This window comes from Vulpes vulpes, chromosome 2 (assembly GCF_048418805.1).
Source record: "Vulpes vulpes isolate BD-2025 chromosome 2, VulVul3, whole genome shotgun sequence".
NCBI lineage: Eukaryota > Metazoa > Chordata > Mammalia > Carnivora > Canidae > Vulpes > Vulpes vulpes.
This window is the reverse complement of record NC_132781.1, coordinates 149,674,027-149,689,890: the sequence shown is the minus strand read 5'-3', so window position 1 is coordinate 149,689,890 and position 15,864 is coordinate 149,674,027. Positions and strand designations below refer to the sequence as shown.

Genomic DNA, 15,864 nt, shown 5'->3' with positions numbered 1-15,864 from the left:
AGTTAAGAATGATAGCTATATATAAAGAGAAAGATACGAACATTTTTAATCAAAATAAAGGGGAGGTGGGCAGCCTGGGACGCTCAGTGGTTTAGCGCCGCCTTCAGCCCAGGGCGTGATCCTGGAGACCGGGGATCGAGTCTCACGTTGGGCTCCCTGCATGGAGCCTGCTTCTCCCTCTACCTGTGTCTCTGCCTTTCCCTGTGTCTCTCATGGATAAAATAAATAAAATCTTCTTTAAAAATGAATGAATGAATGAATGAATGAATGGGAGGTGGCTTCCTTGCATATGTTCTGGAGCCCAAAAACTTGACTGGTGAGGAGTTAATTTCACTTAAAATAATAAACTTGTCTCCAGAAAACAGTCAACTATTCAAACCAGGAAGAATCATACTAGGCCCGGAACAAGGTAGGCAAAGAAGCCAGACCAGAAAAAAATACAAAGAAATATAGGATAGAAAACATAACTCAACGGGGAGAGCAAGGAAGTGAAAAACTTAACTAACAGGGGTACCTGGGTGGTTTAGTCCATTATGCGTCTGCCTTCGGCTCAGGTCATGCTCTCAGGGTCATGAGATGGAGCAGCACATCAGGCTTCCTGCTCAGCAGGGAGTCTGTTTCTGCCTCTTCCTCTACCCTCCCCCCCCACCTCATTTTAAGTAAATAAATAAAATCTCTTTAAAAAAAAAAAAAAGGAAAGAAAAGGAATAGAAAAAAAGCCTACTACAGTGTAGCCATCCAATCAGAACAGAGAAAACAGTAAAAATCTGAGAAGATGGAAACTAAGTTAACAATTTATCATGGTCAGGAGAAGACAAAGATGAGGAAATGGGGAAACACCTGGGAAATTACAATATTCCTCCTGCTTTTTCTGAGCAAGTAAGCATTTCAGTCAAAAAGAAAGTAAGAAACTCCATGTTCAAAAGAAATGAGAAAATTTAAGAGGAAAAATTCAACCTTGAAATTTCCATCAGGAAAATTAAAACTGATAATGATCGGAACATTCAAAGAAAAAGAGTACTAGCTCTGCCCCTGACTCGATTTCCTCAGAGACAACAGTGTGTCACAGCCACTGCGCCTCCAGTGCTGAGCACTAAATGAACTCCACACCTGCCTATGTGTCCCCAACATCTCCACCTTTACCAGCACCCTGATGCGCATATCCAAGAGTCTGACAGCCGGAAGGCCTCTGGGCCTCTGGACTCCCCCAGCCTTCAGTCGCCATTGCCAACACCACTGAGGTGCTTCACTGTGTCAGGCTGTGTTTTGAACTGGAGACGGCGGGTACCTTGTCTGGCTCAGAACTTTTTGAGTCCATAACAAAGATTCTCATTACCGAACTTTGTTCTCAGTGAGGGCAAGTGGCTCATCATTGCCAGACAGTGGCCAACACCTCCACTGAGAAGGGCAGGGTGAGTCCAGAGTCCAAAGGCCGAGGGTTCAGGTTAGAGGCATGAACACAGCTGTGTGTTTTGCCTCCCAAGCCATGGGGGCTATGTGGGGCTGGCTGGACCAACTCTGCGACTGTTCCAGAACCCAGCAGCTGCTTCAGGTGCTTTCAGCTCAGCACCCTGACCCCACCCCCCACCGCCAACACCTAACAGTTCAGACTTCTGTCCCTTTTCTCTTCACTCCTCCTCAGCCTGGACTTTCCCTCCCTTGAAGCCTCGTGCACGTGTGCTCATGTGCTCACCACCGCTCTTCCCCATACTGTGCTTTGTGGGCTGGGACCAGGCTCTGTCATTTCCGTGCTGATGCCTGGCACAGAGTAGGCATAAGGTGGATATGCCAGACCAGGCACTGGGCAGGCACTCTCTTGGGAAAAGGTGGTAGAATATGAGTAAGGAAGAAGTGAGGGAAAATTGTAGGTGGGCTACGTCATCTAAGTTTGATTTATTGGAGTGGTCAGTTCTAGCATTTTACCTGCTTTAATTCCTGCCAAAACACGCACCTGTAAAATTGCACCTACTAAGGACTGGTCAATAAGAAGAGTGTTTGAAACCAATGGCTTTAACAGACACTTGATCTGCTGTAAATTTACACAATTAACTGCACAGTTCATGCCTGCCATGCACAGAAAGGCAGCCACAAGCACCAAAAAAAACCAAACCAACAAACAAACAAACAAAAAAAACCAACTGTACAAGTAAACTAAAGACTGACAAATTTACAGGGTTTACTACATGTACCATGGAGAAACACTGAACACCAAGAGAAAAGTTAAAGGGGAAACTTACAATTACCTGCTGGTCTGAGGGAATAAATTCAAGAGCTTTCTGGATAACACGGCAGCCATACATCTGCAGTGCCAATGATAGGACGTGGCCTCGAATCCGTTCTGCCAAAGCCAGCTTCTGTTCTAGGCTGCCAAACTAGACATAACGTGTGGGTGAACACCATTATTTAGGTAGAAGGAAAGAAACTAGAGAAATCAAAGGATCCATTATTCTGTATCAACCACTGGCATAATCTCTTTTAGCAGTGTCACCCTATGATTAATTAACTAAACCTTTTTGGTCAAAACCCCCCTTTTTTTTCAAGCAAAGAGTTCTCAGCCTCTGATTGCGAGGAATCCATTTCAATATTGAAAAACGTCTCATGTATCCAACGACAGCAGTTTCACTACTACCTGCTAAACAAATATGTTATTTCCTCAAAGCTGTCATTAATTCACTAATACTATGAATCTATACTCCTATTTACTATAAGAGCATTTATATTTATTCTAAAAAATAGTAATACATTTGGAAGACACTGTTTATTAGAAACTTAGTGCATGGGAAAGATCCAAGGACTTCCTGGAGCAAATCTATAGCACTCAGGTGTCTGAAGCCCATGGGTTGGTTACAAAGTACCTCTTCATCTACATGAAATTTAACATATGGACATTGTTTTGAATCAGTGTTCTACAATACTTTAAGAATTGAAATTTTCTCTTTATACGAGGCAACAAGAGTCAGGGGGCAAGTTAGTAAAGTAATTAAGAGGTAAGGCTACACAAATGTTAAAACTTCCTAGAAGGGTTTCCCAAACCCAGCTTTTTATTTTCATTTGAATGACATAAGCATGAGACTGGAGGAGATTTTACATATAGTCAGCTTCCCAAACCCACTCAGTTTCCACACAAGAGAACTATGGACCAGGGGTGCTATGTGAGCCATGGAAGTTCTCTAGCTTGTCCCAAATCATGCAGCTATAGTCCACGGCTCATTCAGCCACCTCTACCTGCCCATGAACCTTTAGATCTGGAGAGCTCTACATTCTTTTATCTGTGACAAGATAGTGGTAAAAAGACATTCTAAAATAAAAAAAAAAATAAGTCATTGTATGTTGATTTCTTAGTGTATCACTGAAGAGTTAAGAGAGTCAAAGAACTTCAGTCTTCTTGAGAAAGGTTGTAACACAAAGGCTTTTTTCAAAAAAAATCTTACACAAACTAAACAAAGTAAGATGTATAAAACTGATACAAATTTCTTCTGTTTCAAACAGGTAATGTGCAGTTCCAGCATTTTCCCTTGTTAACCTTGTTACCAGGTTCTTATCTCAATGTCTCATTCCTTTCTGGATTTAGGACTTGGAATTGCTGATAACTGACACACCAGGGTTACAACAGCATGCAAAAAATCCCTGCCTTTCTGACATTTTAGTTTAGTAGGGGAAACGATATTAATCCAACAATATCATTAATCCTTTCCCAAAGCAGGGGCACCTGGGTGGCTCTGTTGGTTAAATATCTGTCTTGGCTCAAGTCAGGACCCCAAGGATCCTGGGATCAAGCCCTTCATAGGGCTCCCTGCTCAGTGGGCAGTCTGCTTCTCCCTCTGCTACTCCCCATTTGTGCGCTTATGCGCACACGCACACTCTGTCAAATAAATAAATAAATAAATTTTTAAAAAATCCTTTCCAAAAGCAATGTTAAAAGGGTGGATGTTATTCATAATAAGAGAAATGAGAAACCAAGGCTGAAAGATCACCTAAAAAGAGGGACTTAATCCTTGTGACTGTAGTTTATGATGAACAACACTATAGTTGATATTCAAAAATAACTCTCTAGGAAGCCTAAAAATTCTGTTTTTAGAACACTTTATTGTGATCCTCCTAAAATTATCTTACGAAGATTATTTCCTCTAAAAATGACATGTTTAGTGAATCTATCATAACAATCAGAAGTAATGTGCTGGATCCTAAATGGGGACAGCGGTTCTCCAAACACATTCCTAAAATAGACTGGCACATCTGCTTGGATACTTAAACGATAAACTGCTGCTAATAACTTGGATAAACATTTAAAAGCTCTTCAAAAAGACCACACACACTTCATTTTGAGGACTGGAATGAGATTGCCATTCTAAAAACAGCTAATGAAAAGCAAAACGCTCTGGAGATTCTCTAACGTTAAAGAATAGAAAGAACAAAGGCTTACTTCAAAGAACTTCTGAATGACGTAATTTCCAAATACATCCACCATTAGCTGGTAAGCGGCCTGGAGGATTTCATTGAAGACAAGCTGGCGTTCAGCTGGTGTGGCTCGTTCTAGTTTCAGCTGAATGAATCTGAAGTACAAAGTAAAAATGGCAATCATAGCATCTCATGAAGACTTGGAAATCAATAAGGATTAGTTCAATTTATATATCCGTTCTGAAATTGTGCGTACCCACCCATATACATGGGCACGCGCGCGCGCATACACACACACACACACACACACACACAGTAGTGTTATTTAAACAAATTACTGAACTCACTTTATTGAAATCTCTGAAAATGAAAAAAAAACTATAGTGTAACCTACTCCTAACTTCACTGAGTTTTTATTTTTATTTATTTTTATTTTTTTAATTTTTTTAATTATTTATTTACGATAGTCACAGAGAGAGAGAGAGAGAGGCAGAGACACAGGCAGAGGGAGAAGCAGGCTCCGTGCACCGGCAGCCCGACGTGGGATTCGATCCCAGGTCTCCAGGATCGCGCCCTGAGCCAAAGGCAGGCGCCAAACCGCTGCGCCACCCAGGGATCCCTAGTTTTTAAAAGTATATTTAAATTTAGTACATTTCATTACATACATACGAAATTGTATGTGTGTGGGTGAGGGGGAGACAAGGAAGAGGGCAGGAAAGAGGGGGTGAATATGGGCATAACACAGGAGAATTCTACTTGACTTTTTTCTTCAGAAACCAATCCCATATCAATAAACTCAGTGGTTACAGCCCTTAGTATCTTCTTTAACTCATGCTAGTATGAAGCAATACACATTCATGATATGGAAGAGTTGTGATTTACACTTGCAGTGTCTTCTAAAGTAGTACTCAGTTTGCATTTTTCAGTTTAAGTAACTATAAAAGCAAAAACATGCTGTCCCTCAATCTGGTCTATAGGATTCAAATAGGAGCCTTGCCCAGTAGCAAGATGGGAGAACTCAAAGAGGAGATGGGTTCTTTAGAAACTGTTTCAGTGGGCACAGAGAGCAAGAAAGAGAAACGCAGACAAATACGAAAGGATGGGTGACGGCACCATAATTAGGCTTTTTCCCCCCAGGACCAGGGTGGTCCCTTTTTGCAAAGCCCACTGGAACAGCCGAACAGGGAGGGATAAGTCAAAGCAAATTCTGTGCTTTACAGCAACTTCTTCTCTCTCACCTCTACATGGTGGAACAACACAGAAAAGTGGTGGAGCAGCAGAGATCCACACTTACATGTGAATGTCTCTTTAAGAGCAAGACTCTTCATAGTGATTAAAGCAGCAAAAGTGTGCTTGTATCTTTGTGTTGGTTGTTTTTTTCCCCTAAATTATAGACATTCTGTGAGGTTCCCATGAACTAGGAACACCACAATATGGTAAAAGGTTTGTCTGAAGCATATGATCTAGACTAAACGGCTCTTTTCAATCACCTGAGTATCTGATGACTCTCATATCCCTGCATCCCTCTGAAATAAATAATGGGAAGGATACTAAGAGGCAAACTGTTTTGATCACTTTATGGCTATTTATTATATAGTGCATACCTTATCTGAGGCATGGAATTTAAAGCATTAATATTTCAGTTACCTTAAGTGTTAAAGCCAAGTCCTCACCTGGACCCATGCTGGTCTTGGGAAAATTCCATTATATGCCCAGCAATCTCCCGCAGTTGTAAATTGGGGTACCGGTTATTTCGGAAATCTTCCAGAAGCCTGCTCCTGCCAGAGGGCATGACATCAGACATTCCATATCGCAACCGAGAAGAAGAAAACAGGGTGCTGCTGGGGCTGAAGAGGCTGGAGGCACTGCTCGCGCTGCGGTACTTGGCTTCAGCGCCTGGCGCGGCAGAGATGTATCTCCCACTGCCATTGGTGAGGCCTCCTGTTGGTTATAGAACAGGACAACTCAAGACTTAATCTTAAGGAATTCTGTTCAAAAGAGGGGAAAAGGCATCCCACATACGAAAGCGTGCATGGTTTCTGATTTTGTTTCAATTTTGTTGCTTTTGTGTTAAGATTCAATTCTATCAGTGCCACAGTTTTTATAAGGCCAACTCACCAAGATGGAAAGAAACTTCTACACAAAGACTGAGAGGGGAAATGCTTGGACCCACTGACAGGAGACTGCTAGCAATAATGGAACAATAGTTATTGTAGCCCTTACTAAGGAAAATGACAGGGAAAGGGCCTGCCCTGTGACCCAGCACCTGAGCACCAGGAATCCAAAAACACACAATGCACAGAGACCTCAAGTGGTTTTCTGCTCTGAGCTCTGGTGAGATTTCTGCCAGGGGTAGGATAATCCCATTCCTATTCGAATCCCTTCCTTAAAAAAAAGGAAAAAAAAAAATTTCAAGAGTACTCAGATTGCTCTGTTTTATATAAAGAGCCTCCCAGAAAGTTTTAAGGGAATGGTTCTGCCACAAAACAGAAATATGAAAATCACTAAGGCACCCTAGGCCGAGGAAGAGACAAGATAAGGAGACATAAGGAGTAGAAAAGAGGACATATGCTTTGCAATGGAAGGTTTTCAAGTTCTGCATCCGGAATGGGCAGCTCTTTTAACACCTTCTTTTGGGACAGAGCCTGAAATGATTACAGTAGCAACAATTTTCATGCCACTGATACTGCAGTTTGAACTGATGACAAGGAAGTGGTAATTGTGAATCTCTGGACAGATAAAATAGAGGTAAGACCAAAAAGCTTATCAAAATGTAAAGTAGTATAAAAAATTATTATGAGAATATATTTTTAGTATTCTCACTTTTTTTACAATGGTGGTTTTTTTCTTAACTTTACACTATAAAAAAATATGTAAAACAGATACCCTTTTTGTGTCTTATTTCACCCCATACCTTTTAAACAAAAAGGTGAAGTAGGTAAGAAACACCATATAAACCACAAAGAGCACAGATGAGTAACAACTCTGGGTCCATGAGAAAAGTCACCCAGCATGAACTGTCTGTTAATTTCTTCATGAGATGTAATGAATGCCTGCTCTGGAGTTTAATGGTAGCTACAAAAAGATACCCAGCTTAGTTTTCTCCACAGAATTCCAGGGCCCATCTTCAAAGGTCTGGAACTCAATGAAAGTGATGGAACCAAAAGGAAATGTATCAATGTTAAAATGTGTGAAATATATAGTGAGCACTTGTCCTATGCCAGGCACTATGCTAGAGGTATTCCATATACACTTTTTACTGAATTCTCATTGGTATTTTGGAAAAGAAGTTTTATGTAATAAATAATTAAGGCCCAAAGAGGTGAAACATTCATCCAAAGATATAAAATCCAAGATGATCATGGCTAGAATCTGTGACACAACTCCAGAGTGAGTGCCCTTGCAATCACAGGAGACTCATTTTCAGACTCAGTTACATCAACAAAGAGAGGAGGTTTATAAGAACAGAGAACAGTAACTGGATGTTCTTTATTAAACCATTTCAGAAACAATTCTTCCCTGACCTGAGATTGGGGAGAAATGGGCAAAGAGGTGAAAATCAAGTAAGTCAGCAGGTCCTGCAGTGTGGGAACAGCAAGACATGTGCTTAAGAAGAAGGAATGGTATCAATACACAAAGTTTTGGAAATTATTTAAAGATATTTTAGGAACCTGGTCACTAATAAAGGCACTCAGGGAAAAGTAACAAATCAACAGAGAAACAAAACCAGACTCCTAAAAAAAACATCCTAATATGAATGATCAACATAAGAAAACCTGAAATGTAACTGACAAATTGCTATTAACTCAGAATGGACAGCCCTGAGAGTTAAAACTGTAGGAAGACCCAGTCACAGGAGAAACCTCACAATGCTGAGGGACTTACCTCTGAGATGGCCACCAGGTTCCACAATAAATGAGAAAATTTATCTCTGGCTTAAGTAAGTGAAGGGAAAATAAACCATTCTGAAATAGGCCAGAGCACTCTGTTCTTCACCAAACCCGCCCTCTGGGGAAACTAGTTAACCAGAGCATAACTTGCTGGGTTATCATCAAAGACTGACTGATCCTCACAAGGGAAATACACAACTCCAGCCTATTCAACCCATCCTGTCCCACCAAAAGGGAGAGGAAACAAAAGAGCACTTGTGAAGCTGGAGGTTCAGAAGCACTGGCTCACTAAAAGACGGAGCCTCAACCATGAAACTACAGAGTGCTCCTCCTCCCCACAAACCTCTCCACCATGTCACTGAAAGCTTCCTTACAGCAGTTCTTTTTTACCCAGCACATCAGAACCAGCTCTCACGAAATAATGACAAGGCATACCAACAGTCAAACACTACAATGTGAAGAGAAAGAGCAAGCATCGGAGATACACAGGGCAGGGATATTCAAGTTATCAGACTGGGAATTGGAAGCAGCTATGATGAATATGCTACAGGCTGGAACGGATAAAGGAGACAGTATCCAAGAACAGGCGGACAATGTAAGCAGAGATGGAAATCCTAAGAACTGAAAAAAAATGCTAGTGATAAAAAAACCAAAGTAAAGAATTCTTTGATGAGCTTCTTGGTGGACGTGACCCAGATAAGGGAAGAACCTCAGGGCTGGAGGATGTATCAATGGAATCCCCAAAAACAAAAAAGGAAAGACAACAAAGACTCAGAAAAAACAAATTGAATGTCCACAGACTGTGGGACAACTATGAAAGGTACGACATACACAGAAGGAAAAGAAAAGGGAACAGAAGAAACATCTGAAACAACAATGACCACCAGACACCAAGCCACAGATCTCAGAACTCTGAGGGAAACAAGCAGGTTAAATGACCAAAAAATGACACCTCTGTATATCATCTTCAAATTACAGAAAATCAAAGATAAAGAAAAAAACAGTGAAAGAAGCCAGAGTGGGGTAAAAAAAAACACCTATCTTTAGAGGAACAAAGATAAGAATTACATCTGACTTCTCCTCAAAAAGCATGCAGACAAGAGAGTGGAGTAAAATATTTAAGGTTTTCAGAGAAACAAAGCCCATCAACTTAGAACTCTATCCTGCGAAATTGTCCTTCATAAGAGTGAAGGGGAAAGACTTTCTCAGGCAAACAAATAATGAGGAAACTGGCTGCTAGTAGATCTACCTTGCAAGAAATGTTTAAAAATAATACAAGTCAGAAACCGATCTACATAAAGAAAGGAAGACCATCAAAAAAGGAACAAGCGAAGGTAACAAAAACTTTCATTTCCAGTCTTAATTGATCTGACAGGTAACAGTTTTTTCAAAATAATAATAGCAACAATGCATTTAGTAAATGCTTATGCTTAAATGATATGCTCATGTATGCTTATATGTAAGTGAAATGAGTGGCAGCAATGATACAGAAGACAGAAGAAGGGAATTAGGATTATTTCATTATTATAAATTACTCACACTACACATTAAGCCTTAGTTGAAAGTGAACCTAGACTAGTTGTAAATGACAGAAAAAGTGGGAAGACAAACAGAGGAACAAAGAACTAAGGCAACAAACAGAAAACAAGAAATATGTGAAATATCAATCCAACTGTATCAATACAATCAATAATCACTTTGAATGTCAGTGGTCTAAATGCACCAGTTAAAAGATTGTCAGAGTAGATCAAAAAGCATGACCCAGGGGCTCAGTTTTTGAGTGTCTGCCTTTGGGCTCAGGTCATAATCCCGGGATCCTGGGATCTAGTCCTGCATCAGGCTCCCTGCAGGGAGCCTGCTTCTCGCTCCGCCTATGTCTCTGCCTCTCTCCCTGTGTCTCTTATGAATGAATAAAATCTTTAAAAAAACAACAAAAAAGCATGACCCAACTATATGTTGTCTACCAGAAATCCTCTTTAAAGACACATATAAAAAGTAAATGGATAGAAAAATTTGACTGCTAAATCAGTATGTACTTCAGTTGTTTTATACAAGTGTACTAAAAATTTTTTGCCAGCAGCCATCTAGTATTCCATCCTCTTACTATGTGGAATGTTCTCATTCATTTGTTTTTTTTGTACTCATAGATCTAATAGGTACCTACGAGGCAAACTCCTGCCTTCTTCACCTTTGAAGAAATAATTCCCAAGGCCACCAATATCTGACTCTGTATTTAATATAGGCAGAGGCCACCCCACTCATCAAAATGTTTACAGCAAGTTCTCCCCAATCTACTCCCTAATACTAATACCAGAGCCAGGTAGCCCTAAATTAAAATAAGTCCAAAATGAATTGTCTTCAGTGCATACTATTGGGTCCAAAATATAAGTTAATATTCACATGGTTAATTTTACAGATGATAAGTCACTTTCAGAGAACCAGGTGAACAATCACAAAATACTACATTACCTCTTAGAATGGAGAAGTGTGAAAGGCAAACACATAACTAGTAAACAATCTGAAATTAGTACTGAAGTTACTGAACAATAAATTAGAAACATCTCTTGCAGTTCAGGCAGGGACAGAGAAAGTTTTTTTGTGTTTGAACTTTGCTTTTCTTAAAGGACTAAAGATATATTATAAGAACATCAAGAACTAATTTTATGATGACAGGAATTCTATCATAATATAAAAACTAAGTGCTTATTATACCTTTTTGCCCTGGGCAGATTATGAACTTTTGAGCTCATTTTTACTATATTTCAACACTGTAGGAATTAACAAGCACAGTACTCTTCTTCCAGGGCACATGAAAAGGCTAGGAGTTGTCAACTACACACATTATAATAAATTTCATCTGCTACCTTCCTGAGGCTTAGAGTTTAAAAATAGCACAATCTGACGATTATGGAGAAAGCCGTAAGCATGAAGAAGCATTTCAGGAAATGAGGAGGAGATGGGTGTGGAATGGAGACATCAACAGGGAGGCAGGACATGAAACTATCTAGGTAAGAATCAGACCTTTGAGACACTCATCTCCATATCCCTTACATTTCCTGCTGAGGTAACAGGTGGAACTTATTGGAGACGAATGCTTTAGGTACAGGTAAGGGCCTAAAGGCTTCATCTCACCCACATATAAGCCACAAACAGGGATTGTAAGCCTAGTTATTAATATTATCAATAGTAATATTAATAATTATAAAAGCAATACTTTTAAATTGAAGAGTATAACATATACTGAAGACAAACTAAATATTTCAACATCTGACTTGTTCAGGGTCTTAAAAAACTTACTTGCATTACTAAACACACATATGCACATATGTACATATGTATAGGAGAGATAGGAGGGAGAGATTGAAAGAGAAAGTGGGAGAATTTAACTTAAGACATTTCCACCCTATGCCAACAAATGTGACAACTTACATGGAACAAATTCCTAGAAAGTCACAAATTACCAAAACAGACTCAAGAAGAAATGGAAAACCTGACCCCATAAGATGTTAAATAGAAATTGAGCTGGGAATGAAAAAATCTTCCCACAAACACACACCCCGGCCAGGATGGTTTCACTGTTGAATTTTATACATGTGTAAAGAAATAATACCAATACTCCACAAACTCTTCCATAAAACGGCGGGGGGGGCAACATTTCCCAGCCTATGTTATAAGGTCAATGTCACCATGATAACAAGTCAGACAAAAAAAGGAAAATGACAGAATCCTTCATGAACATAGATTCAAAACTCAACAAAAATATTAACCAACTCCAAGAGGATAAAGTTTATTCCTAGAATGCAAGGGTGGATAAACAACCAAAAAATAATTCATGTAACATACCACATTCGGGAATGAAAGATAAAAACCACACAATCATCAATAAACACAGAAAAAAACCCATTCATGGCAAAACTCTTAAACTTAGAATAGAAGTCAATCTGATAAAGGACATCTATGAAAAATCTACAGTGTAAAAGAGTAACACTTTATCCTCAAGATCAGGAACAAGGCAAGGATGTGTGCTCTTGTCTATTGTATTTAACACTGTACTGGAAGTTCTAGACAATTAAAAACAAGAAAAAGAAATAAAAGGCATCCAGACTGAAAACTCCTTTATTCACAAGTGACATGATCCTATATATAGAACGTCCTCTAAGGAATCTACCCAAACCTACAAGTAAGTCTGGTAAATTTGCAGAATATAAGATCAATACACAAAAATCAACTGCATTTCTATGAACGAGTAATAAACATCTAAAACCAAACCTACAGTACAATTCCATAATTGAATACAGCACAAGAAAAATAAGATATGTAAGAACAAATTTAACAAAAGATGTGTAGGACCTATACACTGAAAACCTCGACACTTTGCTGGGGAAAATGGTGCCTGCTTAAAAAGATGAACTTCCACCTCGGGCAACAACACAAAATTAACTCAAAATAGACGATAGATTTAAATGTAAAACAGTAGAATTTTTAGAATAAAACTCATGAGAAAATCTCTAAGAGCCTGAGTTGGGGAAAGATTCTATACCAGAAAACATGATACACTGGACCCTATCAAAATTAAAAACTACTGGGCTTCAAAAGACAGTATTTAAAAAATGAAGACACGCAAAAACCAGAGGAAAATACATGCAAAGCAAGTATCTAATGAAGGACTTGTAGCCAGGAATATAAAAATAACTCCTACAACTCAATAATAAGACAACCCAAACTTTTGAATGGGCAAAAAATTATGAGCAGACATTTCGCCAAAGATATATAATTAATAATCTCTTGAAAATGATGCTAAACATCATTAGTCATGAGGGAAATGGAAACTAAAACCACAATGACATACCATTTCAAGTCCACTAGAATAGCTATATTAAATAAGAAAAGAATAATGTTGGTGAAGATGCACAAGTTGGAGACCTCACATACTTCTGATGGGAATATAAAATGGTGCACCACATGGAAAACAATGGCATTTTCTCAAAAAGTTTAACATAAAACTGAAACACAATTCAGCAATTTTACTACTAGAGAAATAAAAACGTGTGTCCAAAGAAAGACTTGCATGAAATGTTCATAGCAGCCTTATTTCTAATAGTCAAAACCTATAACCAACAAAAATCCTTCAAATGCCAATGGTTAGCCAAAATGTGGTATATATCCATAAAGACAACAATTCAGCAATAAAATGAAACAAACTGCTGACACATGTAAGATCATGAATGAAATCTCAAAAAGATGAGAATGCAGTGAGGAAGGAGACCATATTATGAGAAGGGAAAGAAGCCAAACAAAAGAGATCTCATAATGTATGTATGGTTCCACTTAAATGAAATGTTCAGAAAAAAAGGTATATTTAAAAACAGGAAGTAGATGAGTGGCTGACTGGGGCTAAAAGCCTAAATGCAGATTAACTGTAACCGGTCTTGAGAAATCTCAGTGACAGAATGAAAATATTCTAAAGCCGATTTATGGTGATAGTCGCACAATTCAGAAATTTTACTAAAAATCACTGAATTGTAAGCCTGAAGCAGGTAAATTTTATAATATGTAAAATATAACTCAATAGAATTTTTCTTTAAAAAAAAAGTTTTGGTCCTTAAACAATGAGTAATAGAAAAAGCATTTAAGAGTCTTAAGTAGGTACCGACAAGTGATTCTTGAATAATAAGAAAAAAAATAAGCTAACTAAGCAGGTCACTGATCATTTTGAGCGTATACTAACATACATGTGACTTCGGGGAAGAAGTATGGAAAAGATATAAGGGAAGAAAGCTCCACACTGGGAAAACAAGAGAGTATATATATAGGCTGTATGTGCATTTATACACTTGCTAGCTATGTGGTTATTACAAAAGGCATGAGAGCATGCGGAGTTTAAGCTTCCCTGAGAACAGAGTTCTTCCCATAGAATGGAGTTATGAGGGAATTTAACACAATGAATGCATGCACAGCATGGCTGTGAGTGATCTGAGAACTAATGGCCGGTGTCGGCAGTGCAGCAGTATTACTAGCAGAAACTATATTGGGTATGGTCCAATATACATTTGGTAGAGAAATATTCAGTTTTGTGCACCAAAAATGTCCTTAGGGCCTCTGTACTGACACGGTTAGAAACCAATTCCCCTACCTATATTTTCTCTAGGATAGTATTAAAGCACACAAGAACCCTTCTGTCAAGGAAACAGACTGAGCAGAGATAAAGTTCCTCAGGAATGACATGTATGACTTACACAGTACACTCAGCAATGGAAGTCCAATGCAAACAAATTCAACTAAACTGCTTAAATGGGGCAGATTGTTGTTTTTTCTTTTTTTAAATTCATGAGAGACACAGAGACATAGGCAGAGGGAGAAGCAGGCTCCCTACAGGGAAGTCCCAATGTGGGACTCCATCCCAGGATGCCAGGATCATGCCCTGAGCTGAAGGCAGATGCTCAACCACTGAGCCACCCAGGCGCCGCTGAGGTAAATTGTTTTTAAAAGGGAAGATAGGTTAAAAAGAAAACCAGGGAGAGAGCAAGAGTCATTAAAATGAGAAATAATCTGCACCAACCATTATTTCCTCCTTCACAGGGGAAACATGAATTAAGAAGGAAGTCTATTTCACTGCATTGCTGATACACTGGAAAGAAGAAAGGCACCACGCATGCAAGTATTGTTTCCAGCATCTAGTTTAGGGGTTGACAAACTACAGCCCACAGACAAATCTGGCCTGCCACCTATTTTTCTAAATAAGGTTTGACCACATGATGGCTACACATTCATTTACATTTTGTCTGTGGCCGCTTCTGTACTTCACAGCAGAAATGAATACTTACTACAGAGACCATCTGACTTGCAAGCCTAAAATATTTATTACCTGGCTCTTGACCATATCCCACCCTCCCCCCCAAAAAAAGATTCCAAGATTTAGTTGATTTACTATGAATGTCAGTATGAGCTGACACAGTTCCAAAGTTTAAATACAGGAATTAAAAGGTAAGATTTCTGAATCTGACAATGCACCGGTTTAAAAGATACCCTGGGCATATCATGTGACAGGATGTACACCGAAGGTGTGGGCTTTGGAGCCAAAGATGTTTGATGTTAAATCTTTTCAGATAATAATTAGGCCTCAGCAGGGTTTTAGGCAATTTCCTCACTTCTGTATCATGGGCAAAATACCTACACATGCCAGTTGTATGTACAGCACCCAAAACCATTATTAATAGCTGGCAATAACTACTCAGTAAGCGTTAGCTCCTTCTATCAACATACTAAACTGAGACTTTCATTTACCCCTAACAATTTACATTAACCCTGTCTTTAAAAGCCACGCATTCTGTCACTTAGAAACATTGCTGTGCAATGTACCCCATTGCCTTATCTGTCCAACATGGGTTTACCAATCTGGAGTGGCCTGACAACTTCTCTAAAGTAACATCTATCTATAAACTGAGACAATGAGTTCCACAAAGACAGCTCTGACCTTTTAAGATTTCAGAATACACACACACGCTCACGCAAATGTGTATGTACATATGTAGATACACAGTGTTGCCTTAAAGCCATCTCTCCAACTCAGAGATAG

The 15,864-nt window shown here is 39.1% G+C and overlaps 1 protein-coding gene and 1 non-coding gene across 51 annotated transcripts in view; both read right to left on the bottom strand.

Annotated features, from left to right (window-relative positions):
• Positions 1-15,864, bottom strand: part of PUM1 (pumilio RNA binding family member 1) — a 133,089-nt gene that overhangs the window by 14,289 nt on the left and 102,936 nt on the right. For 26 of the 50 annotated variants that reach the window (XM_072750462.1, XM_072750447.1, XM_026014563.2 and 23 more), the window contains 3 exons: positions 6,072-6,339; positions 4,424-4,553; positions 2,238-2,372 (listed from right to left, as the gene is read on the bottom strand). In XM_072750462.1, the coding sequence (XP_072606563.1) occupies positions 2,238-2,372; positions 4,424-4,553; positions 6,072-6,339 (533 nt within the window). The remainder of the gene's footprint in view (positions 1-2,237; positions 2,373-4,423; positions 4,554-6,071; positions 6,340-15,864) is intronic. The other 24 variants (XM_072750440.1, XM_072750448.1, XM_072750450.1 and 21 more) reach the window with 1 other exon arrangement.
• LOC112931838 (small nucleolar RNA SNORD103/SNORD85) lies at positions 1,293-1,380 on the bottom strand. The gene has a single exon (XR_003237380.1). It is a non-coding gene; the product is annotated as a small nucleolar RNA SNORD103/SNORD85 (small nucleolar RNA).